A 9,794-nucleotide genomic window follows, 5' to 3' on the forward strand; every position below is an offset into this window, starting at 1 on the left:
CTAGGATTAATAGGTTTGAGCCACCAGTGCCCAGCTGAGTTCCAGATTACATTAAGATCCTTTATCTACTTTGAATTGATTTTTGGACAAGGAGAAAGATAGGGGTCTAGTTGTAGTCTTTTACTCATGAGTATCCAGTTTTTGTAGCACCATTTGTTAAAGAGGCTATCTTTTCTTCGACACTTGTTTTAGGCTCCTTTGTCAAAAATCACATAGTTGTAGCAATGTAGACTTGTCTCTGGATCTTCTGTTCTGTTCTAGTGGTCTTCATGTTTGTTTTTGTGCCAGTACCATATAGTTTTTATTACTATGTCTCTGTAGTATAATCTGAAGTCAAGTATTGTGGTACCTCCAGTGTTGCTCGTTTTGCTCAGGATTGCTTTGGCTATTTGCTGTCTTTTGTGCTTCCACATGAACTTGAGGATTGATTTTTCTCTCTGTGATAGAAATTTTGATGGGGATTGCATTGAACATAGATTGCTTTTGGTAGTGTAGCCATTTTCACAATATTGATCCTGCCCATCCATGAGCATAGGAGATCCTTCCATCTTCTGATATCTTTTATTTCCTTCTTCAGTAATTTGTAGTTTTTTTTAGACTTCCTTTGTTAAGTTTATTCCTAGGTAAATTTTTGAGGTTATTGTGAATGGGAATGTTTTCCTGAATTCTTTCTCAGTCTGTTAATTGTTGGGTATGGAATAGCTGCTGATTTTTGTATTTCAATTTCATATCCTGCTACTTTGCTGAATGTATTTATAAGATCTAAAAGTTTTTTGGTGGAGTTTTTAGGGTGTCTTAGGCAGAAGATCATATCATCTACAAATAGGGATAATTTGACTTCTTCCTTCCCTATTTGAATCCCTTTTATTTTTTTTTCTCTTGTCTTACTGCTCTGGCTAGGAATCCCAGTACTATATTAAATAAGAGTGGGGCAAGCGGGCACACTTATCTTTTTCCTGAAATAGGCACACTTGTCTTTTTCCTGACTTTAGAGGAAAGGGTTTCTGCTTTTCCCTGTTAAGTATGAAGTTGCTTATAGGTTTATCACATAGAGGCTTTATAATAGAGTGTTCCTTCTATTCCTAGTTTCTTCAGAGCTTTTGTCATGAAAGAATGTTGAATTTTCTCAAAAGCTTTTTCTGCATCTATCTAGATGATCATGTGTTTCTTTTCTTTGATTCTGTTTATGTGTCATATCACATTTGCATATGCTAAATCATCCTTCCATCCCTGGGATGCAGTCTTTTTTTTATTGTTGTGTGGGTGAAGGTACATTGTAGCATTTACAAGAGTTCTTACAGTATGTCAAATATATCATACTTGAATTCACCCCCTCCACCATTCTCCTTCATCCCTCCTTCCCCCATTCCTGGTATAGTTTCAGCAGTTATCGTTTTTCCACTTACATGCATGTTGTACAATCTTTTTAATATGTTGCTGGCTCCATTTTGAAGCCTGTGGCAATGCAGAAATGTCAGTGGCAGAAGGCTGTAGCCAGAGGAAAGCTGCTCAATTCATGGCAGTCAGAAAGTAGAGATAGAGGCAAGGAAAGGAGGAGGCCTGGGACAAACTGCATCCTGTAGTACCACACTCCCATGATCTACTTCCTCCAAATAGGATCTACCTCCTGATAGCTCATTCATCCATGGATGAAGTTAGCACCCTCTTAGTCCAGTCACCTCACAATAGTGCCACAAGCTGAGGACCAAACCTTCAACACATGTGCCTTTCTGGAGGACATATGCATATCCAAACCATAATAATGTCTGAAAGGATTCTTTAGGGAAGATAATAATGAATAAAATGGTTGGGAAATATTATATCAAACAAACACTGTGTTAATAGTCTCAAATAATTTCCTAGGTTGATATTTGACAATTCAAGGATGGTTTTATATTAAAAGTATCCAAAGTAGAATAAGTCCCCTCACTGTATCTTTAAGCTAGGAAGATCAAGTCATCTCAGTTTTTGCTCAGAAGCCCATTTTCCAGGGACCAACCAGAAACCTGGTCACCCCAGTTGGAACCCAGACTTGGCAAGAGTTTGTCTGAACTGTTTGTGAAAGGAGCCGATCTTGGATGTAATTGGGGGCCTGGAAGTTTTTCTTCAACATCCTCCTAATTCTGAGAGTGTGTAACCTTATCACATAGCTGGGTCATAAACTGCATAAAATAGAATTCCTTGCTATTTTCTAAAACAAATCATTGCTCTCCCAGATGAATGCACAAGGAAGTTGGACATGTATTCTGTACAATTAAAGCAGATTGACCATTGTACAGGAAGTTCCTTGCTGAATTTCTCAGCCATCAGCAAATGGGTACATATTCTTGGTTGACATTTTAGGGGAAATTTGTGCCTTGTTTTATTAGTTGAAGGTCTCAACACAACCAGAGGGTATGTGTGTTTTCCCACATTTATTTACAGTGTCTAAAACTAGGTATAATTAGAAAGACTTAAAGATTAATTCTTTGAATTAATTGCCTAAAATCACCATGTACAACTGCCATAACAAATTAACACGATATAATGTCTTAAGACAAAAATTTTCATCTCACAGTTCTATATGTCAGTTTTACAGGCATGGTGTAGCTAGGTTCTCTACACTGCTTCTCACAAGGCTGACATTTTACTCAATCCTCCTATGTTATGGACTGAATATTTGTGTCTTCTCAAAATTCTTACTGAATTCTCACCCCAAGGTAGTAGTGTTTAGGAGGTGGGGCCTTTGGGAGATGATGAGATAATGAGGGTGGAACCTCATGAATGGGTTTACTGTCCTTATAAAAGGGATCCCAAAGATCCTGCTGCCACTTCCACCATGTGAAAATGCAAGAAGAAGGCGCCATCTATGAACCTGAAAGCAGCCCTCACCAGACCCTGAGTCTGCCACATCTTGACCTTTCACTTCCAGGATCCAGAACTGTGAGATATCAATATCTATTGTTTAAGCTATCCCATCTATGATATTTTGTTATGGCACCCTACATGGACTAAATTATCAAGCCACTGTCAGACAGAGGTGTTTTTACATGGAAATTCCCAGTTGTAAAATGTGACTTCTTAGTTATAAAGTGCAGTAATGTTTTCACTTGGCGTGGTGCTGGTGAGTAGCCAGGTGAAGAATGGGATGGGGACCGTCTCTGAGGTTACTATGGAGCTAAAGTAGCTGCAGAGAAGCAAGTTCAATATCTCTAAGTGATAATGCTGAGGTGTTTCACCTCCCTTCCACTGGGAAATGTCATTCTTTCTAAATTAAATCCCTGCAGCTACAGTTTAATTAAGCTCGCCTCCTCTTCTAGAGATGGAAATCAGATATACTTAAGACTTCAGCTTGGAAGAGGAAAAATAACATTGGCTTCTGCAGGCCCAGATTCTGTTCCAAAGTCCTGTCATCTGTGACCCAGATCTGACCTCTGATCTTTCTTGGGCTCTGCCCTCTCACCTCTCTGTCCTTCAGGCCTCCAAAACTCTTTTGTGATTCTCAATCCTGTACCTCTTCACTTCACTAGGTATTTATCACATCCTTACTGTTTGTCCGTGCCCATGAGAAGATGCAGTTAAAACCAGGCCCTGCCCTGTAACAGTACAAGCTCGAAAAATAATACTCTTCTTGACAAGAAAATATCCTTTAAGTCATGGAACATCTCCCAGAATGTCCATTAAATGCACTATACTACAAAAAAAGTCACCAATTTAATTAAAATCACATAAAACTTGCGTGCCCGCACATGGCCACATGCTGCTTCTGGCAGAGAGATGAACTGTCTAGTGGGTAAGGGAGGTTTCCAGAGAAATATGTCCTCATAGGAACATGGGAGGTGGGGTCCCTAAACCATCCCTGGACCACACCCTGTTCATTGGCTTCATGGGTAACGGAGGCACAGATAGAGAAGAGCAAGAATTGATGGACCATCCTGCCACATCTACGTAGGCCACCCTGAAAGGAGTAGCCCCACAAGTCCCAGGAGAGAAAAGCCAGTTTGCTCCTCTACTGCTTATAATGGCCAAAGTCCCTTTATTTACAAGGAAAAGTATCCCCCAGGTGCCAAAATGCAAGTGCCAACTCACTGTGTGTGTTGGTATGAATGCATTTGAAGTCAAGTATAATCAGTAAAGGATAGGAAAAATGAGCTGGTCCTTAAGGTTAAAAACCAGGGGCCACATTCAGCCAAGGTGAAACACTGTTCCATACCTGAGTGTGTCAAACAAAAACTACACTGAGAGATGTGGGTCTTAAATAGAAAAACATACTTCCTCCTGATTTTATTTGTGCAAAGTACGAGCTGTATTATTTTAACTTGCATCCTTCATTCATTGGAGTTTTTGTTTTTGTTTTATTCTTTGGCATGCTTCAGTAAGTTGACAATCTTTGCTGTGACAATTCTTAACATGTTCAGGATCTCTTGTCATAGAAGTGTCCTAGTTAGAAGCACATTCTTTGAAATTAAGACATGGAATCTCACACAGTGCTCCCAAACATATTGGTTGTTCTATTTTATAATTCTAATGCCTGGAGGAAAAAAATAACAAATGAAAAGTAGAGTTCAGGTGCTGTGCAATTGCATAGAATTCATTCCCATCACAGCTACAAAAAGTGGGTGGCCTTGGGGACCCAGACCCCAGATGTTCTTACAAGTATTCATGTTCATTGTCTGTTTCCTGCCCTGTGTTTGGCTTCTCTGTTTAAGTATCTGTGAAAACTGTGCCGTGTCTCAGAGGCCCATTATCACTGTTCCACCCCTGTCTGGCTGAGATTTTTGGCCATAGTTTCAGCATTAGCTGCCTGCAATGACTGTTCTAGCAGCATTGAAACTCCAACTTCTATTTTAGCATCTCCACCTTTCTCACATGAATTCTTGTTAACTGACAGGAAGTGCAAGAGCCTATCCATGTTAGCAAAAAGCATCTTTGGATAGCCATAGAGTGAACCGGCCATGTGACAAGAGGAAGAAGAGGGGAGTGGTGGGTGTGTGGTTGCAATGTATTCAATGAGAACTTCTGCTCTGTGATTTGTAACTGAAGTGACCTGTGAAAGTATTTGCATCATAGGAATAGTTAACACTGCCCTGGTGTGAACTGGGGAGGCCCAGATCAGCTTACTTGCACTCCTGGGTTTGCCCTGGATCCTTAGAGGTATTAGGATCTTACTGTTCATGCACATTGATATACTTCACATACCCTTTTGTCTCATAGGCCTAGTATGTCACCCTCTTACTATTATTAATTCTTGCTCACCTTGGCTTCTCACTATTCTTTATGCTTTTTCAGGTCTCCTTTCTCATAAGGAAGTTGTACCATTCATCTTATCCATTGTGCATGATACTGGTTCAATGTCCCTTATCAGAAATGCTTGAGACCAGAAGTGTTTGAGATTTTTTTATTTATTTGGGGGTGGCATTTTTTTTAATATTTGCATATACATAATGAGATGTCTTGGCGATGGGGCCTACATCTAAAAAAAATTCATTTATATTTCATATACACCCTTGTACACCTAGCCTGAAGGTAATTTTATATAACACAATTAATTTTATACATGAAACAAACTTTCATGGTGGGGAACTTTCTACTTGTGGCATCATGTCAGAGATCACAAAGTTTCTGATTTTGGAAGTTTGGATTGGGGATGCTCAAACTATATTTTAGATATCAGTGCTATATTTGACTTGAAAACAGAACAATCAATAAAATTTGCAAGCCATGAGAATCTATAACAGTTTCTAAGGAGCCAATGTGAGGTACTTACCGTCTGTTCCCCATTAGTGCTATAGAGACTTCTAATACTTTCACAGGTACCCTGACATTCTTCATTCTGTCTCATGCAGCTTCAACTGTAGCATTTGCAAAGAGCAATCTAAGGTGAACAGATACCATAGTATCCTTGCTCCCTTTGACTGAAGACCCTGCTGTGGGTAAGCCCAATGTGTGGGTAGTAGCCCTTCCCCATTCTCTGTTTTTTTTTGATTAGTGCCTTAGTTCTAAGCCACCCCCCGCCTGCCATGCTCCTGGTAAGCAGCCTCCACAAGAGCTACTCTACTGACCTAAGCCAGGAGGGTTACCCCAAGGGATGAGCATATCCTCTCCTCCACCCCAACCCATGTCTCATAGATAGACTACACAAAGCTTCAGATCCCTAGAGAAGAATAGAGGTATTTCACAATGCCATTTGACATAGTGCCTGTCTATGGTCCCAAATAAAATCAGCCAAGGAGGGCCTGGTATGCTGGTCAATGCCTGTACATAGGACTAGGGAAGTGGAGGCAAGAGGATTGCCAATTTAAGGCTAGCCTGGGCTATATAGTGAGACACTGTCTCAGACAAACAACAACAAAAAGTATTTAAGGACATTTAGAAGATGACCAAGTTATAACTTTAAAAAGGCTGTGGCAGAAGTATCAGGAGCAGGTAGTCTGAATTAGTTAACTAAGAAAGAAAACCTGGGTGGTCTAAGTAGAGTCATTTCCTCCCTCTCAGAAAGAAGGCAGTTTCTCAAGGGACAGAGAAAAATGGGGGGCTTCAGAAGTTCTCAAAAGAAAAGCAACAAGACACCCTGACCTGCCTTATCTAGGACCATCCAGGTGTTAGCACTGAACACCCTCCCTTGTGGTTTATTCCTAATCCTAAACAATCAGGACAGGTGGGCAAAGCAGCTCTCTCTATGTGAAGGTAGTACACACTCTCACATACTTCTGTAGCTGTACTAACTTGTTCATCCTGGCATTAACACTATAGGGGTAAGTTGGCTAATGAAATATTTTGGCTCAGGTAGAAGAAAAAATGGAATAATGGAAGAGAAAAAGGGAGGGAGAGAGGAGAAGGGGGGGTCAATGTACTTGACTAGCACAGACCTTTCAAAGAGGAGGGGTGTGTGTGTGTGTGTGTGTGTGTGTGTGTGTGTGTATGAGAGAGAGAGTTGGTTGAGTTTTCCAGTGACATAAAGCATCAGGATGATAGAGCCTCTTGTGAATGACTTTGTATCTGGCCTTTGCCACCCATGTTCAGTGCACCAGCACATTAAGTTGCTACCATAGCTGGTAATGAGCTAGGGAGAAATACTATAATAAAAGGCAAAGCAACAAAGGGCTCAAAGAAAAGACTGAACTAAGAATGGAAACACCCACCCTCCCCAGCTCCTGAGTTCTAGGGCATTTGGGAGAATGACCACATGAGAGCATTTCACAGTGAGACTGTATGGGTCCTGCAGAAATTAACTGGAAAGCATTAGTAAACGTGTTCTCACATTAAGCAAGTTATATTCTAGGAACATTGTAAAGAAGCTTTCTAGATGTTTGTTTTCCTGAGGTGGAGGTGATATAAAGATAATCAGCTTGGATTGTGCTCAAAGAACACTGAAATGAAATCAGGACATTGGGTTTTTAGGACGTCTTCATGTAACACTGACTGCAGTATTGTTAATACAGCACACGTAGGAGCTGTCTGAGAAACACAGTGTACAAACAGCTCATTGTCGATGTGGGAGTGTGATGAAGAGAACCCCGTAGGTTTTAAATGCCCTTGTGTCAGTAATCTCTACGATAAAGTGGATTTTCATGATCCTCCAAAAGAAGAGAGTACACATATGCTAAATCTATGTGCTTGTGAGATACTTTGTCACATAACAACCAGCATGAATGTTTAACCAAAACACCCTAACCATTTAATTTTCCAACTATGGTACATAAAGTATGAACAGCTCTGAAGTGGTTTTATATTGTAAAAGCATAACTTTTGTTTGTTTGTTTGTCTTATGGTTCCTCTCACACTCTGAATGTTAAGGTATGGATTGAATACATTTTTATCCAAATAAGTTTCAACAAAGAAATACTGACATGATACACAGCTGTGCCCTATTTTCATAATTCTCTGGCAGCAACCAGAATTTTGCAGGGTTGGAAGGTAACCCTGGTGCAAAACCCCCAAGAGCCATTAAGAAGCAGCATGCCACTCACACCAGAAAGCCTCCATCACGTTTCTGCCTCAGTTTTCACAATTGCAAAGCCCATGATGCAGATGGACATTAACACTTCATCTGGTTGTCTTGTTTCATAAAAGGCCTTTTCAACTTTCTATTTCTTCCTACAGTGCCTCATCTTTGAAGATGCTCCCAATGGGGTGGAGGCGGCCCTGGCAGCCGGGATGCAAGTAGTCATGGTTCCTGATGAAAACTTGAACCGAGAGTTGACAAAAAAGGCCACTCTGGTGCTGAATTCCCTCCAGGACCTGCAGCCAGAGCTATTTGGTCTACCTGCCTACGAGTGAGGGTGAGGATCCTTGATACTGCTGCGGGCCTCTTGGTATCGCAAGGCCATGTTCATGATTCATGCTGCTGAGAGAAACAGAGAAGGAAATCGACAGTCCCAAATTGCAACCTGTATAATCACGTAGCCTTGTGAAGTTGACCTTTCCATCCCATGTTGGCATAGCCCACTCTTCTCAATTGTTGGTAGCTGTCCACCTAACAGTTGAGGGAATGCATAGACATCCCATAACAAACGTCTAACTTTATCATTTGAATAATAAAGCTGATGTGGTATATAGTAAAGGGAATGTACATATATACATATATATGTACCACTATGTGTGTATATATGTGTGTATCACATATGTATGATAGCACATATATATATGTAAAATACATACTTTTCCAAGACAAAATGAAATTATATGTGCATTTGTTTCATTTTAGTTTTTCTGAACATTGGAACCTGGAAAATGTAAACTACTTACACATATATGTATATGCCTTTATTTGTGTATATATGTGTCTGTGCATGTGTGCATGTGCATATCTATTGCATATATGTATTGTATATTATATACTGCTTCACTGCCTTCATTATTGATGTTAGCATGAAATTGCAACTAGTAGGTGAGATGGTAATTCTCTCTACTTTGCATCCAAGTGGGAAAGCCTTGTTGTTGTTGAGCCTTAAGTAATTCTCCTAATTAGCCAGCTTTAATATGATTTTTGTACCCTCAAATATCTCTTTGGGCCTTTAGTCATGATCATCAGTAGTTTCTTTTTTTTGTTTGAATGTGTCTACAGCATATATTTTATATCTATATCCTTATCCATGTTGGAGAAAGTTTTCTACCTCATAGAAATTATTTCTCTCAAGAACATCTATATTCTACTTTTTTATATAGAAATAGACTTTGATTTCAGAACTACTACTTGATGGCATAATTGGCCATCACATTTCTGTAGATTTACTCAGCCTTTGGAATTTGGCTATTATTTGCCAGAGAAAACTTATGAAGGGCATTAAAATGGAGAATAAAGGAGCACTGCCCCCTCTGGGTTAACACCTTTCCAGTGCTGGCTTTGCTGTCGAGTATTATTAAGATATTTTTCATCTCTATAAATTGTAGAAACCATATAGTACTGCATGTGTTTGTCTGATGGGTTGATTCTTGATGAGTACCCCTGGCTGTTAGCCAGTTTTGCCTCAGTGTAGCACATTCATCCTAGCATTCCTGATTATCTTTATACTTGTCTGCTCTTTGAATTCTCCTTTGAACTTAATGGAATATCTTACTAGTTCTCTCACAAGTTAATGTAGTTAAATAAACTCTTTCATACATGTTCATGTAGTATTTGTGTGGCGATCATGATTTTACCTTTTAAAAACATACCCTCTTTAATAAAATATAAATGTGACTTCTGTCTTCACTGAAAAATCCAAGCAGTGCTTAAACTGTAAAGTATTATCTATATATTTTAAATGAACTGTCATACCCTTGGGTATAGCATAAAGCTTTCAGTGAAATCGTCATTTATTAGATTTGGTACC

General features: G+C 39.6%; 1 protein-coding gene across 2 annotated transcripts in view; it reads left to right on the forward strand.

The window, feature by feature from the left end:
* Nucleotides 1-9,588, forward strand: part of Pudp (pseudouridine 5'-phosphatase) — an 85,041-nt gene extending 75,453 nt beyond the window's left edge. For both annotated transcript variants that reach the window (XM_020151911.2, XM_074062831.1), the window contains exon 4: nt 8,083-9,588. In XM_020151911.2, the coding sequence (XP_020007500.1) occupies nt 8,083-8,259 (177 nt within the window). In that variant the 3' untranslated portion in view covers nt 8,260-9,588. The remainder of the gene's footprint in view (nt 1-8,082) is intronic.
* The last annotated feature ends 206 nt before the right edge of the window (nt 9,589-9,794 follow it).

Source organism: Castor canadensis, chromosome X (assembly GCF_047511655.1).
Source record: "Castor canadensis chromosome X, mCasCan1.hap1v2, whole genome shotgun sequence".
Lineage (NCBI taxonomy): Eukaryota > Metazoa > Chordata > Mammalia > Rodentia > Castoridae > Castor > Castor canadensis.